At 43.2% G+C, this 26780-nt stretch overlaps 2 protein-coding genes across 2 annotated transcripts in view; one reads left to right on the forward strand and one right to left on the reverse strand.

Moving 5' to 3' along the window:
• LOC138975573 (matrix metalloproteinase-17-like) overlaps positions 1 to 13120 on the reverse strand; it is a 96350-nt gene extending 83230 nt beyond the window's left edge. The window contains exons 1-2 of the mRNA XM_070348295.1: positions 12757 to 13120; positions 6930 to 8180 (exon numbers count right to left, since the gene is read on the reverse strand). Coding sequence (XP_070204396.1) covers positions 6930 to 7544 — 615 coding nt within the window. The 5' untranslated portion in view covers positions 7545 to 8180; positions 12757 to 13120. The remainder of the gene's footprint in view (positions 1 to 6929; positions 8181 to 12756) is intronic.
• LOC138975582 (protein N-terminal glutamine amidohydrolase-like) overlaps positions 1 to 26780 on the forward strand; it is a 570098-nt gene that overhangs the window by 103874 nt on the left and 439444 nt on the right. The gene's annotated exons all lie outside the window — the stretch shown is intronic.

Genomic DNA, 26780 nt, shown 5'->3' on the forward strand with positions numbered 1-26780 from the left:
CAGGTAAATCCAGGTAAGCTAGCACCCCGGAAAAAAAATGAATACGAGGATATCAGAGACCCACCTGGCACATGGTACAGGTTTCGTGGCAAGAAAAGAACGACGAAGAAATAGGAGGAGGAGGAGTAGAGGAATGAGGGGGAGAGGAGGGGGAGGAGGAAGAGGCGGAGTCTATCAAAGAAGCACTCAAAGCAAAGATCTCTGTACTGCTAGGGTAGGAGTAGAAGCTTCTGAGCTCTCCTTATCCAACCGAACTCCAAGAAGGAGAGACTACTTCGCGAGGTTTCGACACACTGACTGCCAACGAAACGTCCGAGTCTGAGCAAAAAGAGACCACGATGTAGTCCACAATCTTCTCTCAGAACATGTGGCTTTTGTAAAAGCCTCGTTGGAAAACTGAAATACACATCCAAACACAAAGAGAATGCCAACGTTCCAAAATTCTGAATTTTGTTTTGAAAAAAGAATCCAAAATTCAGAAAGTTCTCTGCACGAAAAAGACCGTTGGGTCGATATATTTGTGAATGTATTGTTTTGTCAATAACAAACGTTCCAACAACCTACCTTTCTTGCTTTTTTGATTCTGAAATAAACATCGCTATCAGTGGTCGATATCGAGAAAACAAATTTGAAACAACATTCACGCTCCCCACAAGAAGCAGCCAAGCTGTTGACTTGTTCTGAGTCAAGCTAACGATAGTACTGTCTCTGGTAATAGTCTATTGGCTGTATGTGCAGGTGATGGTGTACATAATTATTGTTTGGTTTACACGGGAAGAAGGGTACCTTTAATCCAGATTTGCTGGTTAGGGTGCAGGCTTAGCCAAGATTTCTGACGAGGCTGACCCCATTTTGTCCATCTGGAACTAAGCTGTCTTCTGGTTGCTTTCATCTGCTGGCATAACTAATTGCTCTGACGTGGGGAAGTGGCAAAAAACACACCCAGAAATCGTGTGATGTGCGCTTATCATACAGGGTTTTGATCAACGATGTGTGTGTGTGTGTGTGTGTGTGTATGTGTGTGTGTGTGTGTGTGTGTGTGTGTGTGTGTGTGTGTGTGTGTGTGGGTGTGTGTGTGTGAGAGAGAGAGAGAGAGAGAGAGAGAGAGAGAGAGAGAGAGAGAGAGAGAGAGAGAGAGAGAGAGAGAGAATGTTGTGCAGCTCTTAGTAAATCTTCCTATCTCAGCATTATCCCACCCCAACCCCAACAGCTACAGAATAAAATAAAATTAAACAAAATGAAAACAAAGCTAAAACGAATCAGAGAAACAGACAGACCTAATGAAACAAATTATACAACTTAATTCTGAAAGACAAGCAGTCTTGATGCAATCACGGATATAAATTTGTTCTGATAGCTTCTAAAAAATATAAAATATAAAAAAATGTCATTTCTTTGAAAACACTCCGCTGCCTTGCATACGGATGAACACCATAATACAGGGATAGAGGGAGAAGAAGTCCAAGATTGTTTTCTTCTCCTTTCTATTTTGCTGGCATCACTCGAAGGTCTGAATTGACAAGGGTGAAAGTCCCCCTGAGGCATGTTTTTCAGTTTGGACGAAAACCCGGTCTGCCTAGTCGTTCACTTGTTCAGGTACCGGAAACGGAAATAGAGCAGGTCTGGAGTAGGGTTCAAACCGGTTCCAGATGCTGTCTAAATACGCGAATCTACGCAAAGAGCCGTTGTTTTGGGGTCAGGCGACTGAATGGAGAGTTGTGAGAGTCGTTTATTTATATTGTGGCTGTGGGCTTTTCTGTTCGGTCTCAGTGTGCTTCTTTCACAAGAACAGAGGACCTTATTTCTGTCCAAGATCGTTTCTTTCAGTCACCTTTACGTTATTTGTAGTAAACTGAGGTTCCTTCATCTTCTTCATCCCCGCTGCATATCTCTCTCTCTCTCTCTCTCTCTCTCTCTCTCTCTCTCTCTCTCTCTCTCTCTCTCTCTCTCTCTCTCTCTCTTGGTCTCTGTCACTCCCCCCTTCTCTCTGTCTCTCCCCCCTCTCTCTGATTGTATGTGCACGCATAAATATGCGTTGCTAACTCTGTTGAATTCGGTACATGTATGTACCTTGTAGTTTTAGCCATAATGGATTGTCCCAAATAAAAAAGATGCCCCCCCCCCAAAAAAAAAAATTAAAACAAAAAATTAAAACAAAATACGCAAGGGTAAGAAATATATCTTACACAACACAGACACGTACGGGTATCAATATATCCCCAAAGACGCCTGCTGCAGTGTTTCATTTTTCACACAGCTCCTTCAACGTTTCTTTCAAAATGTTTATCTTTCATTGCCACAAAGGAGAAAAGATTCCACAGTCTGGAAGAAAAGGAAGCACACATCAGGTAGCGAGAGTCGCGTGTTTCATTTGTTCTTGTTCTTTGCCTGCTGTCTGAGGAAACAAGGGAAGATCGGGGAGTAGTGTTTTGCTCATTTGTTCCAAGAATACAGACGTTGATCTTTTGTGTCATGTATTTTTTTTTTTTTTTTTTTGTGGTGGCGCCGCGGTGTTGCGTATTGAGTAATGCGCTGAGCAATGTATACGCCACGTCGGCAAACAGAACACGAACATTCTTATCTGGGTTTATTCTGTGTTTTCTTTTATCTTCTGCGTTTTGTGCTCTACTTGTTTAGTTCCAGGTACCGACATACTCTCTTTAGTTCCCTTCTTCTAGTTCTGGTTGTTCTTGTTCTTGTTTTCTCTTTCTTGTGCTTCAGAGATTCATTCCACAAAAACGCGCTCGACGCTCATCTAATATTTTAGATTTTTTTTTCTTCTTCAAATGGCATATATGGCGAACATGCGCAGATCAGAGAGAAACAATAAGCCCATATATGTAATAACGACAGCGCTGAACAAACGCAGGTGCAATGTCATACGGCATTCAATTGTATGCCTAAAATAAACGCTGGTGCTGTATTCTTAGCAGCTCACCGATAATGACATGAGGAGTGGTCATTGCTCATTGGAATCGACACTCACGCACTGTCGACGGCCTATGCTATGCACCCATCCCTGAAACTTTAAGTCTGCGGAGTTTCCAATCAACACTAGACGCTGAACCTCGGCGGATTTCTCATTTGCTAAGCTATACCCAAATGTTAGTGAGCGTTGTTCGACTTTAAAAGGTCTGTTGCCATGGCCATATGGCATGATCGCACCAAGATCTTCGTTCATGGCGCTAATCATAAAGCTAAGTCGTTTTGAGGTGAAAAAGCCTTGCCATTCAAACCGAAACGCTCACAGTCTTGTTGCGCACACAAGCATAACACCAAAGTGAAAAATCAAAAACTTAATCAGTCTTCGTTCTAATCAAACTACTGTTTGTGATACTGTTTTGCAGCAGAACAGAAAAGACATCAGCCTCATCAAAACACTCCCACCCCCCTCGTCATTAAATTGAACACAACGCTGACGTCATGAACCGCGACTCTTTTTCACTAGTTCTTCGCGAGGGGCTAGTAGTCTGTTTTGTAGCATTACCAGTGATGTGTGCATTGAGTTCTAACAATAAAATTCCTCTCACACTGGCACTTGGTGATGTTAAGCATTTACATTTTAGCAACATCATTTTCTTCTATTACGTAACATGGCACATAGCGTTTCTCATAATTTGCAATGACGGTACTTGCTTTTTATTGCCAGTGTACTGTCGAGTGAACACTTATTAAGAAATATCAACACATTATAAATCGCGTAAGACAGCCTAGCCTAGCCTAGCCTAGCCGCTCATAGACGGCGGTAAAGAAACCCAAATTGCTGTGAAAATGCATGTCGAAGCCAAACGAGCTTATTAACACACATCTCTACGGTTACCAAAATAGATGGATAAAGCCTTCAAAGTCCAAGAAAAATTGTGCCCATCAGGGCCGGACTAGGCTAAGAGGAGGGGGAGGGGGTTGCCAGTGGTGGTCCAGGGGGGTGGTCCAGGGGGATGTTCCCCCTTGTGGGGGTCAGGGGGAAAAGCCCCCTGAAGCATATGGGTAGGTCATATTCTGAGATAGGAAAATGCTCGCTCCTTGCATGAAACGGCAAAAATAAACAATAATAAATTTTTTTTTTAAATAAGTGAGGTACATGTTTAGGCGGTAGTCCGGCCCTGCCCATCATATGTATCATCTCATCATCGTTAGTGTGGGAGTTCCACGCACGCAATCATAATTTTCGTATCGTTATAGCTCGCTGCGGGCGCAATGTGTAATGAACCTTACCCGTAAGTGCGCTATCCGCTTTTTTCTTTCTTCAAAAACCATTGACATAATTTGTCATTTTTAGATACACAAAAAAACTGTGCTCATCATCATTAGTGTCCGCGTTCTGCACGTGCAGTCATGCTTAGCAGGCCACAGGTTCGATGTGTAATCGGCGTAAACTATAAAGAGCCTTTTTACATTTAGTCAAGTTTTTTTTAATTTGCTTTCTAATATATTATCATCGCGTTTTTACAAATTGTGATATTTTAGCCTCTGGGGTACATGCATGTCTAATTTAGTTGCCGATCAGCTTCGCGACTACACATGATTGTGTGTGTTTTCTTGTCTGCGTGTCTTCCTCCACATCTCCCTCGAACCTGTGTGTATCTTTGCTTGTTTACCCCCCCCCCCCCCCTGTCTCCCCTCGTGTGTGTGTGTGTGTGTGTGTGTGTGTGTGTGTGTGTGTGTGTGTGTGCTTGTGATCAGTCGTGTGTGTGTGTGTGTGTGTGTGTGTGTGTGTGTGTGTGTGTGTGTGTGTGTGTTTTCCAAAGCCCATCACATTCATATCTCTTCAATGCATTCCATTTGTTTCTGTCTGTCCATGGCAAGAGCACAGCTGCGGGGCGAAACATTTGAACCTTCAAACGTCTTAGTCAAAAGTGCATCCATCAATTGAATAAAACCCACAAAAAGCATACAAGCTTCCTTCCCTCCCTAGCCCCCCCCCCCCCCTCCTCTCTCTCTGCTCTCTTGCTTCAGCCGTAGAGCTCTCTATTTCCCTCTAGCGCCTTCTTATTCATACCATGTCCTGAATCGAAGATGATTATGCACGAGTATGCGGCGCATTCTTACTTGCAATTGCACATAACTGTCAATCCCAAAATCGATACGCGAACCCGACTATCCCACCCCCCCCCCCCCCCAACATCTAACCCATCAAAATCCTCCCATAAAACATATATTCATCCCTGCGCAAGTTTAGATCACAGTCCCTCAAATGTGTAGGATCCCCTCCGCCCATGAAAAAAAATGTCTCCTGTTTTTTTCTCATCTCTTTTCTCTTCTCTTCCATCTCTCCAATTCCTCCCCACCCCCCATCCCCGTCCGTCGTATTCATCCCAGAGGTCTAGACCTCAATCGTTCGACCGTGTCAGCTTGCGCGCAGAATGTCGGGAGGGACGCCATTTTTGATTGCGGTGTATGAGCCACGTTTGTCAGTCTACATTAGGGATTTTCGGCTTCCAACGAGAACCTAATTTCTGTTTACTCAAGCAAAATTGTCACACGACATTTTGGACAGGAAAATAAATGAAATAAAGCGAAAGAATGAGTGTGAAGCAAAATAGTGATTTGGAGTTCTCTCTTTTTCTTCCGCGAACATGCTATGAGTATGAATGTGTCCCCCATTTACAGGACCGTTTTGATTGCAGAGTTTTTGCTCCCTCAACGGAGTTGCCTCTTCTCCGTTTTCGCCCCCCCCCCCCAATACACACATTACCCACCCCCCATTCACACACACATTACCCTTCTTCTCCCCTCCTCCTTTCTCTCTCACGCTTGCACTGAATACACACAAGGGTTCTCATTATGAGGAAACTCTTCAGACCTCTTACCCGGCATCCCTCCAGCATAATATATATATCCGAGGCAGGAAACTGTAAGTGTAATTTCCCTTTGCCCAACATGCTTTTGGTCAAGAGACCCTCCTGTGCAGCAGTATCGTACTTTCGGGTGCTTTAACTAATTAAGAAGGAATACAAGATAATACAATAATGGTGTTGTTTTGCTTTAATAATTTGTTTTTGCATTCAATTTTGAACGTAGCTAACCAAGAGGCTGTGACGACAAAGGTGAATTTTCATTCAATCCCGGCTTCGGGTTTGTCCAAATAAACGTGGTTTGCGCTGCCTTTAATTATTTGTGTATGTACTTCTTTACATGTATGAAACTTTCACAAGGGAACAAGGAAAAGGTTTGTACAAGGGTATCCCAGTTTAAAAATGCAAATCGAAAATATGATCACCCCGTATCAAAACCAGACTTCTTTCATAGAACACACACACACATACACACACGCGCACTTTTGTTCTTTTTCTCTCTCTGAATACACTGCTCTCTCGGTCAATCTTTAGCAAAGAAAATGTTCCGTCTCCCTATATTGTGTTGGTGTTATCTTTCATTCTAGGAGTCCTGGTACATCCTCACCCCTTCCCTGAACCTTACCCCTTTTTCTAAGATCTTTATCCTAATGAATCTAATCAGTGTCGGGGTAAATGCACGTGCAATTTTACCCGTGACCCAAATCGCTCCTCTCAAGACAACAGATGTGCATCGTATCTCCGTTCGTTTTCCGCAGCAGTTATATAGCTGTGTCCTCCTCAGCTTGAGGCGGGTGTGTGTAAACAACAATGGACTATTACCTTATAGCATGCCTTTAAACTCGCCCCCCCCCCCTCACGATCGCAGAAACAAATGTTTCCAGATTGTGTGTGTGTGTGTGTGTGTGTGTGTGTGTGTGTGGGGGGGGGGGTTGGGTGGGGATGTGTTTCCGGTTCATGTGTCTTGCAGCAGCCGAACCGTACAAGACACGTACACAAGAAAATATCCGTATAGGTTCTCAAGCTACTTGCACCAAAGGCAAATTTATGGGCAGAGTCAAGCAACCCTTGCAAGATGACAGAGGGAGTGTTTACGGCCTGAATATATATGTAACTAAAAACTATGGTACTTACCACGGCTGTGGTCTGCAGGTGCCGGTAGTGCTTCTCGTTGTCGGACAAGGGCGACGTGCGACTGTACGGGGCGACGGGGTTGGGCCGGGCCAGGTTTACTCCCAGGCACGACGTCAGCACGACAAACAACAAGGCAGCACGTGCGACACACGGGGACAGAAACGGGGTTACCCTTTGACGGCGGCGTGGACACTCTCTGTCACCTCTCCTACTACTACTTCTGCTGCTGCTACTACTACCACCGGCTGTGTTTTCAGTGTTTCTACACTTGGAATCTGAGTTGAGGATGTCTTGTCGTGAGGATTTGTTGAGGTGGGTTGGACTTTCTCCTTCGTCGTCGTCGTCGTCGTCTTCACGTGGGCAGCAACACTGATGCGAAGTCTGATGACAGTGAAGATGATAGCTGTCGTCGTCGTTCATGATGATGTTGTTGAGACTTGACGACGACGACGATGATGACGACGATGTTGATAATGATGATGATGACATTTCACCGGTGAATTCTGACGAGTGTGCAGGTTGTATAGGGAATGACCCGAACACGCTTTCCGCCACCCCTCTCCTTAGCCTACAGCCTGCGGGGGTAATATTCTCCATACAGTCTTGTACAACCATCTTGTCTTGAAAATCGAATACAGCTACAACAAAGTACGAACAAGAAGAAGGTGGAGCCTTCTCACAATTTCACAACAGCAGCAGCGCACACCACAACAACAGCTACAGATCTAAACTGGCTGGGTACAGTGGCCACCATAGGGTGTGATGTGTCTCTCACAGGCTACCACAGGCCCCTGTTTGTTTATACACGGGGAGCCAAAAGTCGGCTGGGATTGAACTCTGAACAAAGACTCTGGCACTGTGCCGAGTCAAAACGTAAACCGGAAGCCGGGCTATAAAGTGTAATCGGGGACTATAAACCTGTGGCACCCGACAGAAACAGCCTGTTGACGTGTACCTCAGCGACTCTCAGTGCAACCCAAGCTATACAGTCGTGGTAGGAATCTCTCTGAAGTACAGCTTCCAGTTCAGAGACATAAAATTGTTGAAAATCTTGACCGCTGTTTTGATTCTTCCCTTGAATATCAACAGCTCAGCGTGTGGAGAAGTCGGTGGGCTACGAAGTGCACAATCTTGGCCAAATTCTAGAACAGTTTGCTTTTTGAAATCGCAGGCTTCGTGTTGCAGTCTTGTAGAAGCATCAGTAGTCAAAATGTTTCATTCGGTGCAGCGGGAAAACGGCACAGGAACAGCCTATAGACAGGAAAGTTGGGCATGAAATGACGGTGATAAAGTCTACTCATACTCCGAACAAAGATAGTCTACTGCTACTTTGAGGTTGCAGTAGAATATTTTTGCTCGGGCTGACTCAGAAAAAAACCCCGACAAAACTGGAAGCGAAGAAGCTGGAAGCAATAGGTTTGTTGACGGTACTTTTCTCTTTCTCAGTCTGTAGTAAAACGCTGACACACTTTTACCTCTGGAAGCGATACACAATACTCAGTCTTTGTTTGTTTGTTTGCTTAACGCCCAGACGACCACGAAGGGTCATAATTATCAGGGCGGTGCTGCTGTGACATATAACGTGCGCCACACACAAGACAGAAGTCGCAGCACAGGCTTCATGTCTCACCCAGTCACATTATTCTGACACCGGACCAACCAGTCCTAGCACTAACCCCATAATGCCAGACGCCAGGCGGAGCAGCCACTAGATTGCCAATTTTAAAGTCTTAGGTATGACCCGGCCGGGGTTCGAACCCACGACCTCCCGATCACTGACGGGGCGGACGCCTTACCACTAGGCCAACCGTGCCGGTTGTACTCAGTCAGGTACACGGCATGGAGCCATTACTCACTCAGACTCAACAAGTGAAAGAAACGCTGACATAATGTACCTGTGCCTCTAGAGCTGCAAGCCGCAGTAGTCACGATTTTTTCCACGGTACTCACTCACTCGTAGAGTCAAAAGACTGACAGACATGAAAGAAGCAGCGGTCTGGCAGGGGAATTAAAACACAGCCCTTGCCTTGCTTGCCCTGCTTTGCTCCCTGTGCTCGACTTTCGTCCTTCTCTGTGTGTTGCACGTGCGGCTGTGCACAACATGCATCAGGCCAGAGATGCTGGGGGATGTTCAAAGGAGCAAAATGTAAGAATGAATATTGCAAAAAAGCTTCTGTCAGACAGCTAATCGTAGACTGTACAAGAGTTTGAGATTGGTAACTGCGCTATGCACTTGCATGCAAGGCCAGAGTTGTTGGGAAATATTCAAAGGAGCAAACCGTAAGAATGAATATTGCAAAAATTCTTCTGTCAGACAGCTAATCGTGGACAGGACAAGAGTTTAAGATTAGTAACTGCGCTATGCACTTGCAGGCAAGGCCAGAGTTGCTGAGAGACGTTCAAATGAGCGAAATGTAAGAAGAATATTGAAAAAAGCTTCTATCAGACAGCTAATCCTAGACTGTACAAGTGTTTGAGATTGATAACTGCGCTATGCACTTGCATACAAGGTCAGAGTTGCGTGAAGATGAACAAAAGAGCAAAACTACAGACAAACTACTGAAGCGATTGTTGTACTGATGGCTGACCAAAGACTGGACTAGTACTTGCTTCAGATTTGTAACCGAAGACTTTGCGACTGCTTTTAGAACGAAGAATAGATAACCCAAGAATTGAAGACCATCAGAAGAATGAACAAGTGTTTCTAGAAGATGGGCAAGACCACGACGGGGAAATGAAAATCAGCAATTTGTACGTAAAAATATCCGACCTCAGAATGGTCGAGTGAAGCGCAAACTCTGTTCAGAAGTACCCAACACACCTACCCCACAGGTTGCCTCGACACAACTGAGACAAGTAATTTAGTGTACAGTAATTAATACGAATAAACTGCCTTGGATCCTAGATGACGCCTGCCAAAATCGAAGTTCAGTTTCAACTACCTTCAAAGATATTCTACAGCTACGCTATCTTTATGTTGAAGGCCGAACTGAATCGACGAATTCCTCCGTAAACGCAACACAAAGACCTACAGCGTCTGTCTTTGGCGGTCAGCAGTCTGCAACGATAACTATACGAGACTGGTCGAGAGAACTCGTTGTTTTTGGCTGTTGCTTTGATGCTCTGCCGTAACTATGCTCCACTACGCAACCGCTACGCGTTAGCAGTACGGTGATGACCTGATAAGATCCGTGACGGGATAAACACCAACCACTTGAGATAAGAGATGATAAGATGACCTATACTGACCAGTTGGAGTAATAGATAAATAGGCTGATGACCTCTCAAAGAGGAACTGACTGACTATTAGGGTTTAACGTCCTCTTAGACCAACTGGTCTATATTAGGACAGGTATTGGTAATACGTTGAAGATATGGTGTGATACTTTGATTCGAACAAGCCCGCTGTGGCTGTCTTCTTCGACACACCAGCATTGGGTTTGTCTCCTCAAAGTATCGAAATACGATCATGATAATCGGAGACGAGAGATGATGCATGCGTGTCTTCGTGTTTTCCAAGCCCTGAGACTTTCGCTGTGAACGTGGGGTCTTTTTCGTGCGCATGTGTGCACACGGGGGTGTTCGGACACCGAAGAGAGTCTGCACAAAGTTGACTCCGAGAAATAAATCTCTCGCCGAACGTGGGGATCGAACCCACGCTGATAGTGACCAACTGGCTACAAAGCCAGCGCGCTACCAACTGAGCTACGTCCCCGCCCAAAAGAGGAACTGCTCGCATGCTGCTAAGTTGGGGCAACAGTTGCGCCAGTCCCACGGTTGTAACCACAAGCGTTCAGAACTCTGCTTTTGTAGCCAAGCTTTCACGGTATGGACAGTGCTGTACCCCTTAGAGACTGAAACCAAACATATTTTACCGCTACACCGAAACACAATCCATTACAACTAATAACTAACGCTATTTAAACTGAGTCCACCAATTGTGAGTATACTTACTATGCACACCAGGAGTTCTCTCTCACAGAAGAAGAACTCTTGCTTTTGAGTCAAGTCTCCAGTACCGACCAGAGACTAGAACACAGCCCCAGTGTACATTGCTTTTTAACCAAGCGCACTAATTGTCAGTATGAATGTAATTATGACAGCCTCCAGCGATTAGTCTAGCCGTCAAAACTGTACACTCATTAGCCTACTTACAGCGACATGGTGAAAGCAACGCTTACCAAGCGCGCACACAGCGTTTGACTATAGAGAAGAGAAGAGGAAGCGAACCCCAGACCCACCACCACGTTCCCCCTTCCCCTTGGGAACCAGTCGAGTGGCCACATGTCCCTCACTTGTTGTGAATGGGAAGGGTCTCAGCAAAAGCCAGTACTGTACTACGTACAATACAGCATCGCTATGGTATACCATACAAGCTTTGGTCCTGGTAGTGACATGTTTTCTTTACACTGACAATCTCAGCCAAAACCTAGAATTGAGTAATGATTCCATGCCGCGTATTTGAAAGAACCAGTTGAAAAGGAACACGCCACTCAGTCTGTGTAAATGGGAACTGTCTCAACAAAAACATGTACTGTACTGCAATACCACTATGGTATTGTGTCAAGAAATCTTTTACAACCCATACCATGTCTCCGGTGTGACGTTTTCATCTTTCGCCGTGTTGATATTTCGCTTCTCGGCCTCGTTGATCTAGTATAAACTCTACACTGAACAAAAAAACACCCTTCGATAGTACTGATGAGCGACCTTGTGTACCTTACATTCATGGGGCCAAATTTGTCCAACCAATTTGTTTTATTTAACTTAGAAATTTGATTCATCCTAAAATGTTTTCCTTTTTACTCAGGGGACGTAACCACTCAGTACACGTTTTCGAAGAATTCGATTTTGGGGGTGAAATCTATTAAACTTTACCACCAATTTTCTTCACATGCAAGAAACTGACATGCTTTTCGTCCATAAATAATTTCACTTCTTAATTTTACCAGGAAACAACATTTCAGTCTTGAGTATAAATCGAGGGGGAAATATGTACACAGGCGAAAGATGAAATCGTGACACCGGTATGAAATGTTTATTGACACTGACGGTCTCAGCAAATCATTATACTACTATACAGCACGATTATACAGTACACATGCTTGGGTCTCAGTCAGGAAATGTCACTTTTTCACAGAAGCAGGCTCGTTTCCGGTCGACCTCAGAGACAGAACAACAACAACGTTGCCTCAACAGTGTTGACAAACTAACTCAGCCACCAACAATTAAAACAGCCCAGTGCAAAGTTCCCAGAATTGGTGTCAAGAGACTGATGCCACCGCCGTGACGCAAGCTCGCCTTCCGGTTCGCTCTCTCAAACACAAGAACAACTACAACAGTCAACAGCGTTGCATCTCGACTGCACCATACTGGCCAACCTACTTACCAACCAAACACACCGGTGCAAAGACATGATCCAAAATTTAACTTGGTGTCAGGAAATGTCACTTTACACTGACGTAGGATTACCCCAATCGGTCGGTCGCTCTCTCAGACACAACAACAACAACAACGACAACAACAACAACAACAGCATCCATCAACAGCAGTAACAACAACAACAACACTTGATCAACAACAACAACAACATCGCATCACCTACTGTAACGTACTGGCCAACCAACTCACCTACTTATCAAACAAAGACTCAGTCAGCTCGTTCTAGACTAACTTGCTGAGTTGGCTGGTTTATAAAAGAGTGCACTACAAAAGAAGATCTAACCAAGTTCCCTGCAGCTGCGTGTAAACAGACAAGAAACGCGATCTACCCGCTTGCCACCCGGCATGCAGCGAGCTCGGGCTAAACGAGCACACCGGTACCCACCACGGTCTGTTGTTGTCTGGGATTCTCTTCACACAATCTGCTGAGTCTGTCTGAGTTGAGTTCGAAGCTATTGCGGCTGAGAGTGATACACTACTCACTCACATCTATCCGCTGTCAGAATCTCACCGCCACCACCACGCGATGCTTCGCTCCCGCTTCCATCACTCTCGACAAATCCATAGCACAGAGTACAGCGGTACGTACAGTTCTCTAGCACTAACACACAAACACAAACAAAAGAAGAAGACACAGTGTTCGTCTGTGTTCCGTCCTTCACACAGTGACCAATTCAAAAAACACTCCTATACACAGCACAGTACAGGCCTCGGTCGTCGGATGTTCAATGATTCAGCTCTGAAGCCATCTGGTCGTTGGAGGTTTCGATCAGTTCAACGCGCCTGTGTGTGTGCGCGTGGTGCGTCAGAGTCCGCTCTTCGCTGGCACAGCGGCATGGTAAACCGGCATCGCAGACTAGCTCTCTATTTCCCTCTGGCCGACTCGTTCCGTCTCGCTTCACGCTGGTGCCAGAGCTAGCTGGTAGTATTTATTCTCCCTTTCTCTCGCAGGCTCGGCCAGTGCCAGACTCGCGGCTCTCTCTCTCTCTCTCTTCTCTCTCTCTCTCTCTCTCTCTCTCTCTCTCTCTCTGCATCAGCCAGCCTCCCGTGTATGCTCAGGATATAAACAACACATTACACAAGTAAATAAAACAAGCTATACACATGTAAACACAGAGCTCAGCGTGTAATCAAAGCACTCATGCTGAGCCACAGCGGCGAATAAGCTGGTGCTCGCTCCACTTGCAGATTACATGCTTTCCAGGATACACACCAACGCGCACAACTTGACTTTCTCGGTATCTTAATCTCGCATTAAGATAACTCGTGTATGCCGGTCAAAGCCAAACACATATAAAAACAACACATTCGTAAACACAAAACTTAAACCTCTTTGTAAAGGCAGCCCTATAGGATTAGAACCTGCTGTGTTGGAAGAAAAACAACAGCAATAACTTCGCCATTTTGATACCGTTGATCGAACCGCGCCTTGATCGCTTACACGCTCAGTATAAATATACACACGTCATTAACACTGATATGCCGTATCGTCTTAATCAGTCAGTTTGAATTATCAGTAAGCCCTAAACGGCATCTGTTTGCCAGCCGTGCGTGCCAGTAATAAACTCAGTCTACGGTAAGTGAACCTTGAAGTTCCACTGAAATCACGTCGGTGACGAAGTGACATGAGTCGGTAAACTACCTTCAGGGGTTTTAGCACGTAGGGTTAAAGGCATACAGCACTGCAATAAAAATGCCAAGGAACAACACAATGGAATACATAGTCAATTATTTCAAAACCCTACGGGATACACCAACAGATACACTTGACAGATTTCCACAATGTAGATACGGACAAGTAACACTAAGCAAAAAATAAAACATTAAAAACAGAAAACATTAAAAACAAGAGACGAAGCCTTCAAGGCTCACGTAAGAAATCGACAAACAGTAACACAAACTCAATCACTCCGTCACACATACAGTGATACACACACACAGTAAGCATAGGTGCCACGGTGCAAGAGTGCGAGACACTAGATCTAGATCTGTCTGTCTGCAGCCTACTTACGGGGACACGACTGCCAGATGGCCAGATCGACACTGCGCTTTCGACAGCGCTTCCTCGCGCAGACACTGGAAACACGCTGTGCAGATTAACCTGTAGGAAATCTCCTTTGGTATCTTCTTTATCTATTTCAGTTTCTGGAGCTACGAAACCGAACGATGTGAAATCGTCTTCTCCGAATCGGCGAACTGCAGCTCGGTGATAACTGTATCTATACCACAATCCTTCACGCGATCTGACCTAACCTTAACCCCTGACCTGGTCTACATACCACACACGACACAAACCAGTCAGCTGTTTTTACCCCCCCCAAAAAAAAAACCACCACCCGTTTTCTTTGGATACACACTTTAACTACATACGTGCCGACGAAATGTTGAATGCTTCAATACTTTGAAGCTGTTGCTTAAATAATAACCAGGTAAAATTAGTATTTCGGTGTTCAGTCAAATGTTTAAAGTTTCTACCACAGACATACATACATACATACATACATACGCACGCACGCACGCACGCACGCACGCACAGACAGACAAAAGTTAGCATCGCATAGGCTACACTTACGTGAGCCAACAAGGGGGGGGGGGGGTAGTCAAATTAAAAATTTAGAATTCATACCATGAATGCGAAACTATGATAGGCGTTGACCCTGCAGTCAGTCGAGAAGCAACTATTTTCACCGGAAACACTTAACACACTACGGCTATACGAAGATGCCGTTAAAAACAACTGCTGAGCTCGTCGGACGGTTACCGTTACGTGTAGTTACACCACCACTCCTTTTAGCAAACTGTGTGGCTTGTCCGAACAAAACCAAGGGTCTAAAGTACCAGGAAAACGAAAAATACTAACGATCGCAAACCCAAAGTATGAACAGTCCTTGTTGTTCGCCAGTGTGTCGTAGTATAAACACACATTCTCCACTCCAGTAATACTGCGTGCACTGCTATACACGATAATGAACGACTTGTCGAAACTTGATTCGCAACGATGAGCAGTATGTCATAAACATTAACGCGAAACTTGCGAGTCCAGTTGTCAGTCGGTCACCGTCTACTGATCGAGTCAGTTACAACTGACACCGAAAACTCGTTTCATCGACTTCCGGCGTCCACGCTTTCACAACATCGGGAGGAACTTGACAAGCATTTTTTCACAGCCGAACTGTGGGCCATTTATTTTTACTACTGAAGTTTTAAAAAATTTTGTGTAATTGAAGTTCAGCGGAAGACTCCACTTTTACAAAGAGAGAGAGAGAGAGAGAGAGAGAGAGAGAGAGAGAGAGAGAGAGAGAGAGACAGACAGACAGACAGACAGACAGACAGACGGAAAGACAAACAGACAGACAGACGGAAAGACAAACAGACAGACAGACAGAGACAGAGACAAAGATGGAGAAATCAAAAGAACAGATATCAAAAGTAACTTGAATACAATACTGCCTATAGCATGCACAACAGCAGTACGTCATGTTGCAAACCATCCGTCAACACAAAACGATTAAACGAGAACAGATGAGAGGAAATATGATGAAGCATACTAAAGTGAACAAAGAAATATAACTGGTAACAGAAAGTGAGAAAGGTCCAGGTGAAAGGATTCTTTAACCCCAGGTATGAATGAGCCTGGGCGGATGCATGATGGTTCACATGATCGTTATCACGAGAAGCAGCAAGTGTATCTTAAAGGTAAACAACCATGACGAAAAGTCTTACTAACACCTTACGGGGTCATCTGCCCACCTGTACGGTCATCAACCTTGCATTGAGGGAACACCCCCCCCCCCCCCACCCACCTCCCCCACCCCACCTCCGCGCCGTGGGAAAAACTTTTTTGTTTAATCCTTTCACCTGTTATCGACATCAACACACTGATGATCACATGAGCACACGGTGTGTCTACATCTATCTTTTAAATCTCACCGAAAACTCCATCTTCATCGATTCAAACTAAGTTACTGCTAAGCCCTAGGGTTTAGCTGTTATCTATTGAAGCATGCAAGTTCAACTAGGAAAATGGGAAAATGAACTCGCGAAATGTAATCGTTATGTGCATTTTTTGGTCGTCTTAGCTTGGAGCCGAAAGTGTCATTAAAAATACCAGCCCCCCCCTCAACGAAATGTGCTTACATCACCTTGGTCGTTAGACACGGGATGATCACATCAAAGAACAGAAAATACAAATTTCTGTGCACGTCTACCCAGGCGGATGTGTTGTGACACTTTGTTCCACACACATACGCATACACACACATGCATACAAACACACACACGCATACACACACACACACACACGCACGCGCGCGCGCACACACACACACACACACACATACACAAATACACGCACGCACGCTTGCACGCGCACACACACACATTCACACACACACACACACACACATAAACACACACACACACACACACACACACAAACACACACACGCACACACACACACGCACACACACACACACACACACACACACACACATACACAACCTTTGCACCCACTTCCTCTCTTCCTCATTCCTTTCATTCCAACCTTCACCCTCTCGAACAGCATTTCAGACACACATTCCTGTCAAACTCGTTCAAACAAGAGGCACATGCGAGTATGATTATGTGTTGACGATCATGCAGAATTCATCTCTTCAACTTTCATTCAGATCATTCTTGCCGGTTTAAACCACTATCATATATAGCACACGCCACTAAAAGAAAATAGGCGGACTGACCTATTAATTCCAGGTCTTGAAGCAGTCTGGGTAGAAACTATTGCAAGAAACTGTGTTGATTGGTTCATTTTACCGACCACCAGACTCTCGGGTTGATCATTATTGGCACTTGGTTGACGAGTCTGTAAAGCAAGTAATGAGAACACCACATACATTTCTAATTCTTGGAGACTTCAACGAAGATTTTTTGAATAATCCATCTCCCCACCTTCTTAATTTAATATACAAAAACAATTTGCACCAGCTCGTTACTGAACCCAAACGTATTACAGAAATAAAATCCTCATGCATTGATCTGGTCCTGACTACGAGTATAAACCTAATCAGTGAAGTTGTAGTGTTACCTCCCATTTGTAGTGACCATTCAGTGTCATGTGTAAAATTAACGTCACAGAGATTTAAAAAAGGTCAGCTTAAAAGGACTATATATAATTATGCCAAGCTAGATGTTGATACATTTTTGTTTGAATTAAACAAAATTGATCTTTTGAACACAGTTTTAAATGCGTCCATAGACGAAGCTGCTGCCTTGTTTTCTGAACACGTATTACGTGTTGCAAAAACATGTATGCCTGTTAAGGTAATAACAGTACGTGCAGATGACGCCCCATGGATGACTGAACATATTTTACAATTACGAAACGCAAAAAATTGTATACATCAAGTTGCTAAGCGCTTAAATACACCTGAGCTTTGGGCATTATTCCGCCTGACCAGAAATCAGTACACAGATGAAATTCGTAAACGAAAAAGAGATTATTTCTTAGAACTTGATGAGAGGATAAATTGTAAACAGAACTTCGGAAGCAAAAATTGGTGGCAACTTGTTAATTCCTTTCTGAAGAAAAAAAGTGTTGCATGTAACGAAATCCCACCGCTAGAGGATAATGGAAAAATTATTGATAACATTTGTGAAAAAACGATTTTGTTTAATAATTATTTTGAAAGCCAGTCTAAAGTTGAAAATCCAGACGATCCCCTGCCCGAGGCAAATTGGTGCGGTACGTCTTTACTGACTTTTGAATTGACAGAAGCAGAAGTTGTCCAAGTGCTAAGGAACTTAGATTTATCCAAGGCCGTTGGCCCTGAAGGAATACATAATAAATTGCTTGTAGCTGGACTACCTGTTATTATTTCACCGCTTGCAGTTCTCTTTAACAGATCCTTGTCCGAGGGTGTCTTTCCAGTTGTCTGAAAAACTGCTCACATTACGCCCATTTATAAGACAGGCGATAGGAGTGCTTGTTCCAACTACTGTCCAATCTCTTTGCTGAGTTGTATTGGGAAGGTGCTCGAAAAATGTGTGCAAATCCGTGTGTTTGGTTATTTGCAAAATTATAATCTGATTACACACTGTCAATCTGGTTTTATTGCTGGTGATTAAACTGTTTACCAATTACTGAGTATATATGACGATTTTTGTGTTGCACTTGATAAAAACATTATGTCACTGGCAATATTTTTTGATGTATCTAAAGCTTTCGATAAAGTTTGGCATCGTGGTCTGCTACACAAGCTTGAGGCGATGGGTATAGGGGGTCCCTTGCTTGTTTGGTTCGAACATTACTTGAGTGATCGCAGTCAAGCAGTAGTACTGAAAGGAACCAAATCAAGTTATGTCACCCCTCCTGCTGGTGTCCCTCAGGGTTCTGTTTTAGGACCTCTACTATTTCTCATTTATATTCACGACATTGGTACTGGTCTTGAATCAGTGTTGACGATACGAGCATGTATTTATGTTTAGATAACGATGTTACACGAGCTGAGATTTTGAATTCTGATTTTGATAAAATTTGCGCAAGGGCTTTAAAATAGAAAGTCACTTTAAATTATCAAAAGACAGAATCGTTGGACATTTGTAGGAAAAAAAATGTGTTACTTTCACCATTGTATTTTGAAGATGCACTTTTGATTGATGTTGAAAATCACAAGCACCTTGGCGTCATCCTACAAGGTAATTGTAAATGGGATTCCCACATAAAAAGTCTCATTGCCAAGTGTAGAAAGTCAATTGCGTGTTTTAGTTTATTCAAGTATCGTCTAAACAGAAAATCGCTTGAAGTTATATACAAATCCTTTATATTACCATTGTTTGATTACGCGGACGTTATTTGGGATAACTGTACGAAGTGTTTGGCAGACGAGTTGGAGACCTTGCATCTCGATGCAATCCGAATTATTGTAGGTGCAGTTCGTGGTACAAGCCACCAAATATTGTATAATGAATCGGGTTTTGTGCCCCTGAAAGAAAGGCGACGTCGTCATAAACTCTTGCTGTATTATAAAATTGTAAATCGTTTAACCCCAGCATATTTATATTCCAAACTGCCGGTCTTGGTTTCCGATGTAAATCCTTACCACAGACGACGCCCTCTTGAACGTAAGGTTCCATTATGCAGAAGTGAGTTATGTAAATCTTCATTTTTTCCTTCAACGACAGCTTTGTGGAATAATCTTCCAGAAAATATACGACAAACGCAGTCAGTTGGTGAATTTAAAAGATTTTTGACCAATGGAGATGTTGTTGTTCCACAGTATTATTATTTAGGCAACCGTAAGGCACAGGTATTTCACAGCAGGTTGAGATTAAATATGAGCGATTTGTAACAAGACCTTGTTAACCGACACCTCTCTGATAATTTAGAATGCACGTGTGGAGTACGCCCGGAAGACGCTGAACACTTTTTGTTACATTGTCCAAAGAACATAGAACCATTTTATTCAATAGTCTGCCAACGCACGCCCTGGATTGCAAAACACTTTTGTTTGGAAATACTGATTTAACTATATCTTTGAACACGAAAATATTTTCTGCTGTACAAGATTACGTTATGTCAACTGATCGCTTCGGCTGATATTATATTAACAGTGACAGCAATAGATGTAGCAAAGCATTCTCTCTCTCTCTCTCTCTCTCTCTCTCTCTCTCTCTCTCTCTCTCTCTCTCTCTCTCTCTCTCTTTCTCTCTCTCTCTCTCTCTCTCTTTGTATAAAATATTATGAAGTATTTTGAAAGAAAAGGGTTGAAGTTATCACTTGTTCGCCATGTCTTGTTATCAGAATGTGTATTGATTATCAGTTTTAGAACGTGTCCATAAGCAGTCTGCTTGTTAACGTTCTTTATGTTGTTACTGTATATAACATGTATACAAGAAATTTGCAAATGGCTAGCGATTAAGGACAAAACTGTAAGCACACAAGTTTCACAAGTTGCACAGAAAACGCGCATTAACTAAATTCAAGCGCCTGTCGTTCCAACTGTGATGTATTTGAATGAATCATGTCGCCTAACAATAAGGCAACACCTTTCAACGAGCAGCTGAACGCCATTTTGAAAGGCAGCCATCACCTTCCTTGAAAAAGGATTGTTGAAAAGGGCCCGTAATCCAACAAAGGGGGAGAAGGAGTGGAGTCAAGGGCTATAATCACACAAAAAGGTGTGAGTGTCGAGCGGAATAATTATCCCTGATTCGTTTCGACGGGATCACAATGAAGGTGTGTTAAAACGGCTCGTGCCTAGAGCTCTCATCTTTAGAAACATATTTCCATGGCCTGGCGGGGCTACATTCTCTCTTTTAACGGAATATGAAGATGAGGTCATTATTTCAGGATTATTTTCATGGTCTGATACCCTCTCTGAAGGAACCAGGGATATGATGATTATTTGGGCCACGTGATTGCACGGACTGAACGCGGAAATGTTACGCCTTCTGAAACGTACTGTTGAATTCAGTCGAGCGGGAAAGGCTCGCTGATTACAGAATATTAATGTATTGATTATTGCAGCTGTCCGAGAGTTCTATGACCATTTAGGCGTGGGGAATGATAAAGAGCATTCAGTGAATCTTTATTGTATGTCCCGTCGGTTGGTTCAAACAAAGCTTTATTCTATTTCGATTTCGGTACATATGTACAATATTGGCCATACAGGATCAGCTAGTCCTCTGATAATGTTCGTACTTTAAAGGCACAGTAAGCCTCCCGTAAACCATCACAGAGCTCCCCGAGCGTCTAAATACAGTACAAGCATACTTCCATTTGAACGCTCACCGAACGGGAACATGCTGGCTGCTTTCTGTCGAGCGTGAGACATTTTCAAAGAATTTATTTTCGTAGACTTGTTCCGTTAACAACAACGGCGCCTCGTTTTTGCGCTAGACCTAACTTTTAAAATCTAAATAATAAATTGACAGCTTGTTACACAAACATTCTTTAATCATAAAAGAATTCGTTTTTCATCAAGACAAGATCAGAACAATTCGAAGTTGTGAAAGTTTAAAAAAAGAAAAGCCCGGAAGCAGGGTCACGCAAGGGTCGTAGCAGACGACGGCCGGTTTATCAGTGCAAATCGCCGTTCCTCTCAACAGTCAAAAGCCATCGCTAGAGTTCTTGTGAACCACAGCCGTTGTTTCGTGCATAAAAAAACGTGCTATTGTAGATAAGCTCACGTCGAGTCGCATTCAAATGACTAACTATGACGACTGCATTGTGAAAAGGGAAAACTGGATCACACGGGTTCACGATGGCTCAGGGGTAAGATAAACCACGCAAAAATAAATTCTTTGAAAATTGTTCGCTCTTTACGGAGGGCACCTAGGATGTTCTCAATTGGTGAGTGTTTAAATGAAATGGTGTTTGTACTGTGTGTAAAAGCCTGACCGTATCTGTGATGGTTTACGGGAGGCTTACTCTGCCTTTAAGTTTAACAAAACAGAAATAAACACGGTGGCGCCATAGAAAGCAAATTGAATTTTGAAAATGTTGACACAAACAGAAGATTTTAAGGCAAGAAAAAAGCAGAGGGTAATGATGAAATAAAAACAAGTCGCGTAAGGCGAAAATACAATATTTAGTCAAGTAGCTGTCGAACTCACAGAATGAAACTGAACGCAATGCCATTTTACTCGTAGCATCGTCAGGCCACCGCTCATGGCAAAGGCAGTGAAATTGACAAGAAGAGCGGGGTAGTAGTTGCGCTAAGAAGGATAGCACGCTTTTCTGTACCTCTCTTTGTTTTAACTTTCTGAGCGTGTTTTTAATCCAAACATATCATATCTATATGTTTTTGGAATCAGGAACCGACAAGGAATAAGATGAAAGTGTTTTTAAATTGATTTCGACAATTTAATTTTGATAATAATTTTTATATATTTAATTTTCAGAGCTTGTTTTTAATCCGAATATAACATATTTATATGTTTTTGGAATCAGCAAATGATGGAGAATAAGATAAACGTAAATTTGGATCGTTTTATAAATTTTTATTTTTTTTTTACAATTTTCAGATTTTTAATGACCAAAGTCATTAATTAATTTTTAAGCCACCAAGCTGAAATGCAATACCGAACCCCGGGCTTCGTCGAAGATTACTTGACCAAAATTTCAACCAATTTGGTTGAAAAATGAGGGCGTGACAGTGCCGCCTCAACTTTCACGAAAAGCCGGATATGACGTCATCAAAGACATTTATCAAAAAAATGAAAAAAACGTATGGGGATATCAATCCCAGGAACTCTCATGTAAAATTTCATAAAGATCGGTCCAGTAGTTTGGTCTGAATCGCTCTACACGCACGCACGCACGCACACACACACACACACACACATACACACACACATACACCACGACCCTCGTTTCGATTCCCCCTCGATGTTAAAATATTTAGTCAAAACTTGACTAAATATAAAAAGGGAGAAGAACTGAGACAAGGAGTGGCGTTTTTTTGTAAAGTAAATCTAATGACATTCATACTGAGCGTTCACTTTTATGTATTCCATTGTCTTAATCATTTAATAAAATCTATGTTACAAGAGACGAAGCCTTCAAGGCTCACGTAAGAAATCGACAAACAGTAACACAAACTCAATCACTCCGTCACACACACACACACACACACACACACACACACACACACACACACACACACACACACACACACACACACACACACACACACACACACACACACACACACACAGAGTAAGCATAGGTGAAAACTGTGCAAGAAAGCGAGACACTGGATCTGCCAACTAGTCTCGGCTCGCTCACAATAACAATGACCGAGACTTTTAGTAATTCCTTTGCGTGACGTCTAAACCTCTTACGTCATAATGTGACGTCTTCAAATGTTAAAGTTTCTATCACACACGTCAAACACTTTTGACCGAGACGTAATCTTCTTATGCGAGCTTTAGCCATAGACTCGGAAATGTTAAAGTTTCTATCACACACACACACACACACACACACACACACACACACGCACAGACAGACAAAGTTTATCATCGCATAGGCTACACTTACGTGAGCCAAAAATTGCATTCGATTGCAACTCTTTGGCGCGTACCCAGCGTCTTGATTCGTCGAATGTTATGTCTGTACATCAGAAAAAAAGAAGTTCAAAGCACTTTATTGCTTCTACAAAGTGGACGTTCCCGTTTAAATAATGATCTCCAAAGGTAAAAAAAAAAAAAGTATTCTGGTAACAGGGTCAAAACAAGTAGGGTCAGTAGGTTGGTTTAATTTTAATTTTATTTTGTTTGATCGCCCAATCTTCGTTTTCCGAGCGCCAAATGTCTAATAAAAGTATGTCAACCTTTTTCCCGCAGTCGTGAAAAAAGTGTTAAGGTTGGCACAACAAAAATTTTATGAAGTCGACTCGGGCTACCCTAATGCGCATTAAAAAAACCCAAAGTTTAATTTGTTGGCCTAACTAAGCTTAGAGGAGATACTTACGAGGGTAATTTAAAAGGTCACTTGTTAACGGAGAAAGATTCTTTGAGGTATAATGGCCAAAAACAGTTCCCCGCGAGTAAAAGGTTGTGTGGGTGTCTTGAAAAGGAGTTACGAGTGCCACATGATAGGACGGAACTGCAGTTTGGTGGTGAAACTCAACTTTTCCGTTTCAGGAAGCGGGGGAAAAACTAACTGAAAACGACATAAACGACATGGATAGTCCCATAAAGTTTAACGCTCCTTTAAAAATATTTATTGCATCATGCAGCAGCAGCCACACAGCAGGCAGAAAAAAAAGAAGAAAAAAAAAGAAAACACCCCGAAAGTTTCAAGGCTATGACCGTGACACTGCAGAGTTGTCACCCACTTGCGAACGGTTCCACGTCACCAACCACCACATGGCACATGGCACTTCCTCCCAAATCTCGTCACCCCCCCCCCCCCCCCCCGCCGACCCCCTCCCCCTCCTCTTTCTCCATCCCATTTTCTCAATCTACCGCTTTTTTTGTGAATGAACTTCCTGTGCCATGACTCAACCTCTGGCTGTTTGAAGTGCCGTACGGCGCGTAACGTCAGCGGAAAATAACGGTAAAGGTAGCTGGGAGCAGCAAGAGCTGTGTGCCTAGCACTTTTTTTCTGCCGCGCAGCATTCTCTGGCACCACCCGGACTGCTTCAGTCACGGTTTTACAGCTTCTACAGCTTCTGTATGTCCAATGCCGGATCAGACCTTCTGTAAACGTTTCCCTTTGTCTATTGAGGTCTAACGGAATGACGTCTCACAAGAAAGCCGCCGCGATCATTGCGCAGACGACACTTCTAGACCGCCAATCATTTTTGTGCGCATCACGTGCTCCACATAAATCGGCCGGAAACGAAGCAATTGGGAAACCTGGATAGGATAGTGAATTTTCATTATACTGTACGGTCAGTGGAACCCCCCTTTTCAGACATAACAATTCTGAGAATATCAGTTGGGTCTTCAAAACTGAGAAGGGAGTCTTAAATCGGGGGTCTTAAATCGAGCCAAGACTAAAAATTAGTAATTAACAGGTGAAAGTTAGTAATTATTCCGGGAAAATTAGTAATTTTCCCGGGAAAATTAGTAATAAACACGTGAAAATGGTAATTATCAAGGGAACATTACTAATTTTCCCTTTATAATTACAATTATGAGGTTTTGGCACTAGTAAGCCGTCATAGTTACGACTCTCGACTTTCAGGGGCGCGTCGAGTCCGGTTTGAAAGGCCAGAAGAAAGCACGCTCCAGTTATTTGTGACAATGGGAGGTGACAATGAACTGGATTTTCAAAAACCGCTCCAAACTAAACTTAACAAAACTCATCGAAAAACATGTTGCATATGCACTTTTGCTGAGTTTATTTTAGCATTTTCAGAACTTACCTCGGCAACTTCGTCCATGTTTACAATCGACACCGGATATCACGTCCCCCTGATTTCTAAATGCGAGAGGCCGCTACCTCGTAATAGAGAGAAAGAGCGGAGAGAGAGTTTGTTGGCGGTCCAGGATAAATGGTCTATGATCTATTCTGAACGTCAGCTGCGGCATATTTTTGTATGAATGCTTGTTGAAAAAAATGAACAAAGTAACACTGCCACAGACATAGGCCTATAGCAGGGTGTGGGACACTCGCGCGTGGAAAACGGACAGAAAAGAACAGGTGGTGAATGGGTGGAGCGTGGGTGTGTGTGTGTGGGGGTGGAGAAAGTGGGTGCATATGGGGTGGGTCTGTGTGGCAGAAGGTGAACTAAGGAAGGACTGACTGAGGAGACACTCTGGTATTTCATGGTTATTAAATAATGTTTTATGAAATGTTGTTTGGTTTGCACCAAGTTTGACTTCTATCTATATATATATACGACTTGTGTCTGTGTGTGTGTGTGTGTGTGTGTGTGTGTGTGTGTGTGTGTGTGTGTGTGTGTGTGTGTGTGTGTGTGTCCGCGATGCACGGCCAAAGTTCTCGATGGATCTCTTTCAAATTTGGTGGCCATTTTCAGGTACACCCCGGACACAACCTGGTCGATGAGATATTTCAACACGTGCTCTCAGCGCGCAGCGCTTAACCGATTTTGGTTTTTCTCTGGATCCATTCCCAGTAACTCTTCCTTATCTTCTCCAGTGTTTTCAGCGTTTATCTCCCTTCCTTCGTGTGGCGTCAATCCATATTCCCGTTTCTATTTTTAGAAGGTCACTGTCGACAACGCTCAATCCATATTCCCGTTATACTATTTTAGAAGGTATTACTCTTCTCCAGTGTTTTGCGCGTTTATCTCCCTTCCTTCGTGCGGTGCGCCGGCGAAGCCGGCGTACACCCGGCAAAGCCGGGTCCCCGGCGCAGCCGGGTATTCACCTCGACTTCTTCCCGGCGAAGCCGTCCCCGGCGAAGCGGGTATTTATCTAGTTTACCAATATACACCTAAAATCACTCCCAGCTACTTGCTTTGTTTTCCAGCGATCCAAAATATATACACACGTTATAAACAAAACAAATACATATAGCAACTGCTGGTTTTCCTATTTCACCCGAGAGCTAAAGTGTAAAAATAAAACTGAACTCGTATGCTTTGGCTTTTTTGTTTCCTTATCGTACTGTGTTCCGTTTTCCGTTTGTGTCCGTTGCTGACGTTTTCCTTATCCGATAAGCGTGAAGAAGAACACAGTTACCAGAAGCATTTTCTCTTTCATCTCACGTTTTTCATTTTTTCTTGAACACTATATACAATATTTATAATTATACTAAAAATCGCAACGCAATACGATAAATGCATCGCAACGCAACACAATACAAAAATACAGTACAATACAAAGGAAATTAATTATAGCAGAACCATTCCGTGAGTTACTGATTTAAAAACAATCATTCCACGATGCAATCCTTTGTTTTTTAACTTTGTTCATCTTACCACAGTCACTTCGTT

Source organism: Littorina saxatilis, linkage group LG9, assembly GCF_037325665.1.
Source record: "Littorina saxatilis isolate snail1 linkage group LG9, US_GU_Lsax_2.0, whole genome shotgun sequence".
Classification (NCBI taxonomy): Eukaryota; Metazoa; Mollusca; class Gastropoda; order Littorinimorpha; family Littorinidae; genus Littorina; species Littorina saxatilis.